Source organism: Triturus cristatus, chromosome 10 (genome assembly GCF_964204655.1).
Source record: "Triturus cristatus chromosome 10, aTriCri1.1, whole genome shotgun sequence".
NCBI classification, from domain to species: Eukaryota; Metazoa; Chordata; class Amphibia; order Caudata; family Salamandridae; genus Triturus; species Triturus cristatus.
Genome location: NC_140593.1, coordinates 1,244,412,986 through 1,244,425,841, shown reverse-complemented (window position 1 = coordinate 1,244,425,841; position 12,856 = coordinate 1,244,412,986). Strand labels below are relative to the sequence as shown.

The window sequence follows — 12,856 nt, the reverse complement described above, 5'->3', positions numbered from 1 at the left end:
CCATTAGGACCTCCTCACGTCTGTCCTGTGCTCACCAGGAATCTGCCGCCCTTGACCCCATTCAGTACTAGACATCCTCTTTCCCTCCTCCTTACTATCCCTCTGTAGCTTTAGTCCCTCCCCCTTAATGTCTTGGCCGCTCTCCCTGCCTGCAGGGACTGCTGTGCCTTAGTCACGAGCGAGCTGTAGGTTCACCTTGACCTGCCCTGCTCTCCCTTCAGGCATGTCCTGTGCTGACTGGCAGAACTGGCTCTGCTGGCTGTGTGAAGTGCTCAGAGCTTGTGGTTAGTGGGCTGTTTACTGGCCACATTCTTCCTCTGCTGCTATCGTAAGAATCTGAAGTATGTCATTCTCCTTTAGCGTACTGCAGAGCAGTAATATGAAGGTCGGACGGTTGCAGGAGGAAGCTTTGCGCAGAAAAGACCGACCAACTGAAGAAATAGACTTAGTCAACCTTGCCCCATGGAAGCCAGTCTGGGAGTTGAAGTGAGATGTGGCTAAAACAGAAAAAACTAGAGAAGCTGATGCAGAGGGCTATTGCAGAATTAATTTGAGAGACTCAAAGGGCAGGCAGATGACTTGTCAGCGAAGCAGGACGATAGGGATTCTGATGAAATGGATGCAAAGGTATATCTAGTTATGTGTCCTTGTTGGAGCGGTCATATGATTGGAAAGCAAGCCATCCGCCAGTTTCGAGCTGCAGTCTGCCATTCCTTGGATACAGCAAATCATGGTGTTGCTGACTATGTACAACCTTTCTAATATGGACTATACACCTCATCTCTTCAAGGCGCTGATGTTTTCAGAAGCAATTTTAGGTACATTAGGTTGAACCTTCAAAGACTAAACACGGTTTGGTACTTTAGAATTCTAGACATTGCACGGTTGAAGAGATGCAGATATTTCATATTGGAGCTGTAATTGATGGAGTGCTGCTACTCTCCAAAGGCATCACTGTGAAAATCCTGATCTTGCTTTGGAAATGCAATTCAGTCACGTGTGGTGTTCCGCAGGGCTCGTCTTAGCCCCGCGTGTGGTGTTCCGCAGGGCTCGTCTTAGCCCCGCCTGTGGTGTTCCGCAGGGCTCGTCTTAGCCCCGCCTGTGGTGTTCCGCAGGGCTCGTCTTAGCCCCGCCTGTGGTGTTCCGCAGGGCTCGTCTTAGCCCCGCCTGTGGTGTTCCGCAGGGCTCGTCTTAGCCCCGCCTGTGGTGTTCCGCAGGGCTCGTCTTAGCCCCGCCTGTGGTGTTCCGCAGGGCTCGTCTTAGCCCCGCGTGTGGTGTTCCGCAGGGCTCGTCTTAGCCCCGCGTGTGGTGTTCCGCAGGGCTCGTCTTAGCCCCGCGTGTGGTGTTCCGCAGGGCTCGTCTCTTAGCCCCACACTATTTAACATTTTATGCGCGACAGCTCGCCAACATCATGCAGGAGTTTGACATATAGATGGTGTCCTATGCAGATGACACCCAGTTGGTTGTGTCTGACAAATGGCCCTAATTCAGGAAACCACCAGCTCATTCATGGTCTTGAATGTGGCAAACTGGATGTCAAACAGCTGCCTGAAGCTAAACGGAGAAAAAACAGAGCTTATGCTACTGGGATACCTTGCCATACACACACACCCCTTATTCAATGGCCTAATGACATGGGCAATGTTGCCTGTCCCCAAACTGGTCGTAAAAAATCTAGGAATTGGGCTGGATGATACGCTCACAATGGACTACCAAGCCAAGAAATAGGGAATTTGCTTCTCGCTACTTAAAATGAACTGGAAGATTATTGAACTGATCCCAATTTTTATTTATTTATTTATTAAACACCATTCAGTACCTTATAGTATCGCGCCTGGACTACGGCAACTCGCTTTGTGAGCGCTCCAAAATATGCAACTGAGACTCCAGGTGATGCTAAATGCGGCAGCCAGGCTTTTATTATAAACCGTAAACCGCATTATCAGTAAAAGAATCGTTTAAACGGCTTCACTGGTTGCCAATGGAAGCCAGAATTAAGTTTAAATCCCTCTCTATTGCCCACCGGACAATAAACAAAAAAGGTCCACTAATGCTTGGACAAGTGATATCTAGGCACCTAATAACCACCAAATGCAGCTCCTCCGAACGGAGCCAAAAGGGCAAGATGGGTGGCAGACGTTTGCCCATCTGCTTCCGAGGTTGTGGAATAGCCCCCCACTCGACCTCAGGTCATTGCTGAACGAACTTTCTTTTATGAAAAATCTAAAGACTTGGCTGTTCCCCTGTTAAGTTCCTTATAATCCTAGCACGCATGACAGCACTTACCAGCGCGGGGCAGCCAGGCGCTGTACAAAACATAGTAACCCTGGGGTTCATAAAGCTGTTAACCAAACATGTGATGATGCTGCAGGCGGGAAGACTGAAATGTTACTGCTGCAGATGGGAAAAAGAACATTCCTACATACTGACATCTCAAAAGGATTGTTTGTCTGAATGAGATAAAGCAACAACATCTGGCTGGCTCTGTCGTTGTCTTACCCGTCTTCACAGAGGCTTTGGTCTGTGGTTGTTCCTTCAGTTCTATTTTGTGCCTTCCTCCTCTTTGTGCAAACTTATAAAGTCTCCTCAGTATAAGCCCCACCCCGTATGTAGTTTAGTACCTGACAGTACTTGGCCACAGCTTTATATGTTTGGTGATCACTTTCGTAGCGACGATGCCGGATATACCTGTCTTTTTGTGCTGCTGAAAAGCCCATATGTTGTCAGTTTATTTCTTATTATCTACCTTTTTTTCTTTTTAAGTAAAATGTTCTTTAGTGTTATCTGGTGCTTCCTTGATCTCTGGTGGTTGTATGGAGGCGTGATGGCTTTAGCTCAAAGTGGTGCTTAGGCTTGTAAGATTTTACCAGAGGGCAGGGATGCAATTGGGTAAGATTTGCACTGTTAATCCTTGATTACTTCTATTTAGTCACATGATGGGGTAACGAAAGAGTAAGATGGGGCTTCCACTGGAACTTTTTGTACCTGTTCATGTCTTCTCTCACTTGTGTTTTGAAATGGTGCTTGGTTGATGGCTAGTGCAGTGTCCAGGCACACAGCTCTTTTGGCATGCTGCTAGTGTGAAGTTTCCGGTGTCGTTCTCTGGGGTTTTATGAGCCATGCTTTCTTTAATATCAGGAAGAGACATTCCACCAGGTTTGTGGCTTTGAACGATGTCTGTAGTCCTTGTTTGTGGTCGGCAGAAGCAATGGGTATCTGTTTAGGTCGACATCTTGGGCAAGGCAGGTTTTTATCTTGCAGGTTCAATGCCCACTTTGTTGGGATGGGATGCTAGGTTAAGCCGCGTACACCATATTCACGCCACATCAGTGTTTCTTCTCTTGTACCTCTTCTGACAGATTTGCTTGGCTGGAACAGGGATTTCTGTCTGCCATATCCCCAGTAGCCTGGTGTGTTAGACTATTTCGATCTTCTCGAATACTTGTTTGAGAGTGATGCAACTTACATTTCGGCTCCAGAGGGAGCCAGATAAAAGCTATAGACTCCTTGAGACCCTCACGGGTGAGTAGCCACGCAATAAAAAATCCTGATCGTTTGACGTGAGCTGGTTGTTTTTAGATGTAGACTCGTTCTGCCCAATTTATTCTCTTGCTTCGATCTTCCTCACCCAAGATTTTCTGGTGTCCACTTCAATAGAGTAGTCCAGTCTTGAACGTTCGGGATTGAGCGGGGACAGGGCTCTTCTTTGCCTGTTCAGTGGGTGGTTCAGATCCTTAATCTGTGTTGATTTTGGAGGTCTTAAGGTATCTTACTGTCAGATGTGATAGTCTGGCTCCTGGTGTTACGCATGGAGTCTGAGCCCCAGAGTGGGATGGTACTGCTTCTGACTCTGCTTCTTGTCAGATCCGTTGGTCCTTGTACAGCGCCGGGACACAGGCGGCTTTCCTTCTTGCACAGGCGGCTTTCCTTCTTGCACAGGCGGCTTTCCTTCTTGCACAGGCGGCTTTCCTTCTTGCACAGGCGGCTTTCCTTCTTGCACAGGCGGCTTTCCTTCTTGCACAGGCGGCTTTCCTTCTTGCACAGGCGGCTGTTTTCCAAGCATGTTGAGATTGTTCATTTTTCACTTGCTTGACTTTGTTGTTCTCTGTTCTAGACAGTTGCCTTCTACGCACTTTCTAACCTAATGAAATCCAATCAAAAAGTAAACCTCTTGCTGTTCTCTATTCCTCAAATCATTGAATTGTGCCAGAGAGCTGTGCAGCGATTGAGGAATCTCCCTTAGCTCCATTTTGGCTTAAGGTTTTTTATATTTTTATTTAATAAAGATATTTATTTTATGAGGGTTTGAGGTGAGCGGGAAAGCATTTCTGTTGATTTTTAATGCCAGAACTTGAGTAAGTGGTTTGTATAGTGATTTGAATGCTTCAGGTCTTGCTGTCTCTTGACAAGGGTTTGTTACAGTGGCTCAGTGGTTAGTATTGGGACCGCTGGATCTCTAGATGGAGACGACTCTTAAATACAGGGAAATATCCAGTCAAGATGTGAAATTGTTGCCAGGGCCACTAGGAATATTTGCCTGTTTGGTTGTTGGGACCTTGGAGTAGCTTTTGGTTTGGTGACCATTACAAGGGAGCCTTCTGTGACCTTGACGAAAGATTTGTAAATCCTCTCTGGATTGTCAATGAAATGCAGTCAATGTCCTGTGTCTGAGGTCTTGCCCGCTGTGGTTCATGTGTGTTTGCAGTCTGATTGCACAGAGGTTTGCTTGCTTGTCATCCACCTTTCTGTGCTGCAGTTCATCTGCAGGGGTGCCCGGTCTGTTAGTACTGCGGTTTCGCTGCCTGTTGCCCATCGTTTTACAAGGGGTCCTGCACACTTTTCCCAGACCCTGTTGCTTGCTAATGTGAACTTGAGTTCAGCTGTTGACCCTCAGGATGGAGTGTATGGCCTGGGTATTCCATGCTGGTCTTCACTGAGGTTGCCTGTGGTGCCCAGTAGTGCACATTGGTGTGAGGTTACGCATGTGCTGCCATCCAGTCTGCGCTGGGTAGGTGTAGTCTCTCCTCCTGCCTGTTGCCTGCCAACGTCTGATGGTGTTCTGGTGCTGCACTTAGCCATATCTGGCGTTTGGTCAGGCAGGGTGCAGGGGGTGGTCAAGGGGACTGAAGGGATCACTGCACATCTCTCTGCATTGGGGTCCTCTGTGTGCACCTGTTGGTGGGTCTGTACAGTGGAGCGTGTCCGCATTCTCTTGACGCACACGAGGGGTTCCATGCATGTCTTCACATCTCTCAACTCTGTCTCAACGGATTGACTTCTGATTGTAGCTTCCTCTTTCTTTTAGGACTGGCAGCCGCCCTTCGCTGTGGAGGTGGATCACTTCCGCTTCACGCCACGCATTCAAAGACTCAATGAGTTGGAGGTAAGTGGCATCAGGAGCTTACCCTGTCAATGATTGAGAAATAGAGTGTAGTTGTTGCAGATCATAGTGCTTTGTCGGTCAGTCAGCGTGATGGCAGGAAGCAGCCCTAGAAGGGTCAGCACCGTTCCCAGGGCAGCACCAGACCAGCATTGTAGGGCTGTGTGCACCCTGTGGAAGTATAGAGGCGAGATGCTGTGTTCAGCTGGGATAGAGCATCTGCTGAAGGAAGAGCAATGCAAGATTAGGAGAGACAAGGTGAGTAGGCAAGTGCTTTCTCATCGCCTAGCAACACAGGTAAGGGCTGGCATTTGAAGAGCCCAGCGTGATGAGACGCTGGCCCTTGCAGGAAAGGGCTCTGTCCGGAGTCATAGTTTCGTGTTGAGCAGAGCTAGATGTGTTTAAATATGCTCGTAGGGCACCGTGAAATGTTAATGGCAAAGGCTAAAGGGCAGAATAGAGTGTGTGTGACATCGTTTTAGGTGTTTGCAGGTCTTGAGCTGAGGACAGATGGCGCTTTCTATAGAGTAAGACTGCCTGCCCTTAACATGTTGCAATCACTGTGGCAAACCTTTGGAAATCCATTCAGAGGGCTGTACTCCGTTATCGGAGACTTTCTGTTTGAAGAGATGTCAAAATGCCCTGCTTCCTCCCTGCTCGGCCTTGGGACCTACTCATAACACATTTTTTGTTTTTGCTCTCTGTAGGCTGAAACTAGAGTAAAGTTGAACTACCTCGACCAGATTGCAAAGTTCTGGGAAATTCAGGGCTCATCGCTGAAAATTCCCAATGTGGAGAGGCGAATCCTGGACTTGTACAGCCTGAGCAAGGTGAGTTCCTCTAACTACACACGTTTTGTACGGTGCGCTCTGCACAAAGCGATCGATTGAACCGCTCGAGATGGTTACAAATTGACCTTCAGTAGCTGAGCTGTTGTGGTTTGGCTGTAAAGCTGTGCGGCGTTGCATTATTTCACAAGTTGTCATAGATTATTAGTGTTGTAACCAGTAACCTGGAAACCTTGTTCTCCTCTTTGAAAGTTCAGGGCCCAGCTGTTAAGGTCCTGTTGATAACCCTTCTCTTTAGATACAAGAGGCACAATGGCCCTGCTTTCGCATCTATCACTCCTCCCGGTCACTGCGCCTGGAATGAAGTGACGCACTCTTATTAATATTGGGCCCGATGTACGAAGATTACGAATACTGACATTTTGAGGGGACTTGCTATTAGGAAATCGATGTTCCTAATGTATGAAACTAGAGGTTCATTTAGCGATTCCTAGTGGACCGCAAATAGACCGACCTCATGAATATTAATGAGGTAGGTCGCAATTTTTGACCCACTACAATTCGCTGCAATCGCAGAGATAGTGGCCTGCTACGGTCAGCAGACCCATGTCTTTGAGAGCTTTTGAATGAAGCAATTTAAACTTATGTTTTTACTTTTAAGAGTGGGCAGTGATCTCTTGGACCACTGCCTGCTCTTAAAAGCTATTTTTCGAACAACTCAACGGGGGAAGGGGTCAAAGGGAGAATTGGTTACCATCAACTTTGAGTTGGCGGTTTATAGGCGAATGTTTTGTGACTGGATTTCAGTCGCAAAACAGTACATGTCAATGCATACAGTATTTGGAAGGGACGCTCTAAACAAGCCCCTTTCAAATACTGATTCAAAAACTCGAATAGCGATTCTGTAACAGGTTACCGATTCGCTGTTTGGGGCTTGTACTCTTAGAAATGCCTCTATTCATTCACAAGTGGCCTTATTCAGTGAATCGGGCTTTCTGCGATCTCAAAAGCTTTGTACATAGCGCAAAAAGGTGCGCCTATCGACCTTACAGAGAACCTGGCAAAGAGGGGGTCTGGAAGTCCCTGTATGGAATTGTAGTATATGGTCTCCCAGCTACTACATGCAATTCATTGGCTAGATGAAAGTGATAACTGGGAGAGAAGGCTCCTGGTGTGAACCTTCTAGGGAGACTTCTGATGATGGGAGCAAGGCCCCCCCCCTCCCAATTGCCCCATCATAATTCAACACATGGCAAGGATCTGGGAACATATGTTTAAAAAGGTGATATGCGGCACCCCATATGCCCTGGACATGCTGCTATGCGTGATACAACCTTTCTTCAAAATCGCAGACTGTCACTCCAAAAGTGGAAGGGGGGCGGTTGCCTGACCTCTTCCCCCAATAAACAATTTATCACCTGAGAAAGTGCCGAGTCGTTGTTCGAATTGGGCAGTTTTTACAATATAGTAAGAACTCCCAGGTGAGCTGAGAATTATGGGCTTCCTTTCCGGACGAGCCACCTGTAGCGAGTTTGCTCTAAGTGATGCTTTACATGGCCCAGGGAGGTGCTTCATTTCACACCTATACCGAGCACTCCATGACGATTGGATGGTTCGAGCACTTCCTATCCAAACACGGTGTGACAAAGCCATAAGCGATCCCCTGTCAGAACAGGACTGGATCAAAGTCCATGAAGGAGTCAAAGAAGGGAATTCAAATTTGCAGTTCAAATTGGTCCAATACAATTGTGTACGCCAAACCTATCTCGCCCCCAAAACGTTAAGTAGAATATTTCCGACTGGTACAAATAGATGTCCCCGGTGTAAGACACCAGAAGTGACTTCTTACACATAGTATGGTCCTGCCTGGACATAAACACTCATTGGATGGAAATCTTAGCCAAATTGAAGGAAGCTACCGGATGGGAGATACCCAAAGAGATGGGCACAGTACTGCTAGGCCTATTGCCTACCCCCAAGAATAAAAAACTGGGTAGGAAATTTATAATGCTGAGACTTGTACTGTCAAAACGCAGAATTTCCATATCATAGATGAGCTCCACCCCACCATGCATACCAATGTGGCTGAGACATCGAGAAATGGGCGACTGCGGAAGCAGTGCGAATGAAGCCGGTCCGACATGATGAAAAACTGGAGGAAGATTTAAAAGCTTGGGCGACAATGTTAATGGACATGAAAGATGTACAAACACCAGCGACACCACCCAACTCGGACACTGCCTGTTCAGATCATTCCACAGATAGTAGGAAAGACATGAATAGCAGCGGGATAAGGTATGTGAAGGCACAAGATGGGCAATTGATGGTACCAGGAGAGATGTGACTCTAGAACCGTGACACAGAAAATGTAGGTGGGGGGGGGGGGGGAGAGGTGTCAACAAAAGTTAGTTTTTGGCAATAGAAGTCTTTATCATTAGTACAGTATGTATGCTTAAGACAATAAGGAAGGAAGTAACAACTAATTCCCTGTGGACTGAGATGAGGAGGGAGAATGTTTATGTGAAATGTCTTCAATATGTACACATACTTGATAATTTATTTGAGTTTTGTATAGCTCTGGCCAGACCCGACGGTATCGGAGCGCTTTACATCATTTGTCAAGTGACCTGTTAAGTATACACAGAATTGTAACAGTAAACACAGCATATGTCCTGTATCATTCAAATGCAGAGTAGTAGTATTAGTAGTCATCGCCGGGGGGGGGGGGTTGGGGGAGGAGGAGGGTGCGGTTCAAGGGGAGTGGCCTTGTCGGAATTGGTTCTTCTCCAAGTGATTGGATCCGTTAGTAAGGTGCGGTTCTGTTGTGTGGATCCTTTGTCACGTCGTGGGAGCTCGATTGAGGAAGAGCACTTTGAGCTGGCTTTTGAATTTTTTAAAGGGAGGGTTAGTCCTGATGTGTACTGGGATGGCATTCCAAAATTTGGGTGCATTTCCAGAGCAAGAGCGAGAAGGTTTTTTTCGTTTGCGGGTTTTCGGGGGTATAAGTAGAAGAGTGTTGGTGCTCCTGAGATTTCTGGTCTATCCTGCTTTGTTGAGTTTGGTGGCTAGATAGGTGGGTTTACCAGTGTGCAGAGCTTTGTGGGTTTCTGAAGTTAGCACGCAGTTTCTATGGGGAACCAATTTAGCTCTTTGAGAGCGGGGGAGAAGTGTTCGCATTTCTTTACTCCGGTCACCATTTAAGCTGTTGCATTTAGAGTTGATCTGAGCGAAGCAAGGTGTGATTTTGCTGTGCCTGTGAGGGTGGTGTTCCCGTAGTCTAATCTGGATAGCACGACGGATTGCGTGGCTTGCTTAAGGTCTTCTGGAGGAATGAAAGGTTTGATTTGGTTTAGTAGTTTTAAGTTGAAGAAAGCACCTCTTGCGGTGTTCTTGATGTGTTTGACCCTGTCACGGTTGGGGTCTAGGGTGATTCCCAGTGGTTTCAGGCGGCTGGGATGAGAGTGCAGTCAAGAGCATCTATAGACTTTATCCATTCCGTGATTCGGGGGGGACTGCTCTTTGTTGGCTATGAGGAGGATTTCCGATGATAACGTCTTATGTACTTGTACAAAATGCCAATAAAGATATTAGAAAAAAAAGCTTTGTACGTCTAGCCCATGGTCCCCAAAGACCCTCCTGCTGCATATTGCCACCTATACTTACTCTTCCCTAAAAGCGCTCTGGACCACGTCAGAGAGCTGGACTTCTCTTGTACATGAGTAAGGGATTTTGCATTGTGAAAACCTTTCCGAAAATCGTAGGAAGGCGTTTTATATTGTGAATTAAGCATGACAAAATAGGAAGTGGTTTTACATATAAACGTCAAATGCATCGGGGTGGGGGGTTGTTAAATCTGACACTTTATAGTAGGAAGTAAATTTACAGTGTGAACTTTCAGACCTATACAACAGGAAGAGCTTTCACATTGTCAACTCCGTACCAAACTACGAGACCTGGTTGTAGCCTTTCTGACATGGTGCAAGAACAGGTTTTACTTGGTTAAGTCGTGACCAAGGCAGTGAGAAAGGTTATATATGTACTTTTCCTTGGTCCACCACTGGAAAATGCTTGACGTCTCCTGAAGGAGTCACTGGTCATGTCAATGTATGCTTTAAGCCTTCCCAATGTGTTTGGACCGCTTTAGTGAGAGATCACATGGTCATGTTTATTTTAATATTGCAACAGGCTTACTTTATTGAACTATTAAATGTGCCCCACATTTTCTTTTTACATTTTGAAATACTAGTAAGGCCTTTTTGGGTGGTTCTGATTTAACATTCCACCTGAAATATTTGAGCATTTGATTTTCAGTATATTTAGTTTTGTGCATTAAATACCATTTTTCATTTAATGAAATATTTATATAAAATGTGTGTGTATAATTGTGTGTTTATATATGTGTATTTCACAAAGTGGGAGAAAGGATCCACAAGGCTCATTCTCCTACCAAAACGTAACCGAAAAATAGAGAGCCCAATTGTTTAAAAAAAATAAAATAAAAGGTCTAACCCTCCTCTAGGAAAGCAAACAGTTTCTTATAAAACCCACACTGTGAGAAAGTGCCATCTTTCTTGCATGGTATGCCCCCATTTTTTGCTGAATGTACTTTAACTGGGTGTACCCTGGACTCCTGCCAATCAGGTGCCCAGGGCCTATGTTCCTTCCCTAAAAACCTCAAACCCAAATTGGCAAACCCTGGCCACATGTCAGCCCCTGGTAAATGGTACCCTAGGTACCCAGGGCCTTGTGACCAGGGAAGGCCTCTAAGGGCTGCAGCACTCATTGTGCCACCCTTAAAGGCCCTGTACCCTAACACACGCACACACACACACTGTACTGGCAGGCGGAGTGTCTGGGTACCAGACAAAACAAAGAGTCGACATGGCACACATCCCTGTGTGCCATGCCCACCACCTACACTGCTCTGGCATACATCAGCCACCCCTCTAGCTGGGTGCCCTATGCCAGTGGTGTTGGCACAGGAGCATGAGCTCTGTGCCCCTACAGTACCCAGGTCCATTCCTGGGCACTACGTGCAGTGCTGCCATTTAAGAATACATGGTGCTGAGAGCTCGTCAAACACAAACTCCACAGCACCATAATGGCAACACTGAAGACTGAAGTTTGGTATCCAACTTCTCAGCACATTAAACCCGCACTGATGCCAGTGTGGGATTTAATGTACCAAGCACCCCAGAGGACATCTTGGAGATGCCCCCTGAAACCTAACCTACAATCCACGTCTGGTCTGGTCGGCTGCCACACAGCAGACCTGTTGCTGGAGTCCTGGGTAGGAGAGCCCCGCTCTCCTGGGCCTGCAACAATGCACATCCTGGGCGAGGTGCTAGGTCTCTTCCCCCAGGATGGACAGGGGGAAGCTTCAAAGGCATGCCGCCTCTGTGAGCTTCCCCAGGCCACTGCAACCCCCCACTCTGGCGGGAAGCTTGGCCGGAAACCCCGAATAAGGACAGGGGATGTGCCAGCCTGCCAACCCCACCCCTCAGGTGGGGGAGGCGAGGTGAAGCACATCTCCGGGCGCTTGCCATCTTGAAGATGGGAGGCCCTGCCCAATCAGGACTAGGCTACTGCCCCCCTCCCACAGGAGAGTGGCAGGATAGGGGATGTACCCACCCCAGGGCAGGGACCCATTGGTCCCTGCCCTTTACCTACCTGTAACGCCCCTAAATCTAGTATTTAGGGGCACCCTGAAACTTCCTTCCCAAGATTCCAGATTCCAAAAAACTAAGCCATACAGCTGCTAAGAAGAGGAAGACACCAACTGCTTTGGCCCCAGCCCTACCGGCCTGTCTACCCTCGAACCTGCTCCTGCTCCATCCCGGCACCTCTTGTGGCCAGCAACCTCACAAACCCCGGAGGACCTGGCTACCTTTTGGCTCTAAGCACCTGGGACTCCCATGAGCAGAGGCTCTGCTCAAAACCAGCTTCTAACCCCTGGCATCAGCCATGCCTGGCCTGCGCCGGAGTGAACAAAGACCCAGAGGACGTTCCCCCGGCGACTGTGACCCCGAATCCGGCACCCTAGGACTCACCTCGACGCTCCTGACGACGCCTGCAGCCTCAGAACCAGGTGCGATCAACAGAGGGTAAGATTTCCCGACACCAAAAGGCACCCCTGCACCTGGTGCCCTGCGGCCCCCCCTGTGCCCAACTCCTGGGTACCTACCTATCCTCCAACTACCCAACTTACCTCTCGAAGTGGTGGTGGCACCTGAAGAATCTTGCAGCCTTTTTTCAAACAGGAGCTTTCCCATTGAAATCCATTGAGCGCCCGAAGGCTCAAAAGCACCCTGCACCCAGCCGCCCGAGTGGCCCTGGCAGTGTAACCTCTACACCTACCTACTTCCCCATTTGCCCTGAGCAAGTGACCCAGAGCCCAGCTCCCACAGCCGCGCGGCCTGCTAGTCAGCAGCCACCAACCAAGGCCCCCCTGCCTCCCATAGTTAACATTGGGCCTAACTCACTCTGCACCCGGCTGCCCCTGTGCCGCTGAGGGTGTAACAACTGTACTTACCTGACCCCGGAATCTGTGCCCAGAACCTAAACGCTGCCAGTAGAGTACTTACCCAAAAGCCGATAACCCAATTTTCCTCCATGGGGTAACATTGACTGGTTTCTTCTGAAATTTCTTGTAAGTGTGGAGTTTCTAAAACTTAAAATATTCACCAAA

At 47.9% G+C, this 12,856-nt stretch overlaps 1 protein-coding gene across 4 annotated transcripts in view; it reads left to right on the top strand.

Moving 5' to 3' along the window:
* The window catches only part of KDM5C (lysine demethylase 5C), a 601,345-nt gene that overhangs the window by 49,802 nt on the left and 538,687 nt on the right, over positions 1-12,856 (top strand). For all 4 annotated transcript variants that reach the window (XM_085629900.1, XM_085629899.1, XM_085629902.1 and 1 more), the window contains exons 2-3: positions 5,306-5,383; positions 6,088-6,210. In XM_085629900.1, coding sequence (XP_085486026.1) covers positions 5,306-5,383; positions 6,088-6,210 — 201 coding nt within the window. The remainder of the gene's footprint in view (positions 1-5,305; positions 5,384-6,087; positions 6,211-12,856) is intronic.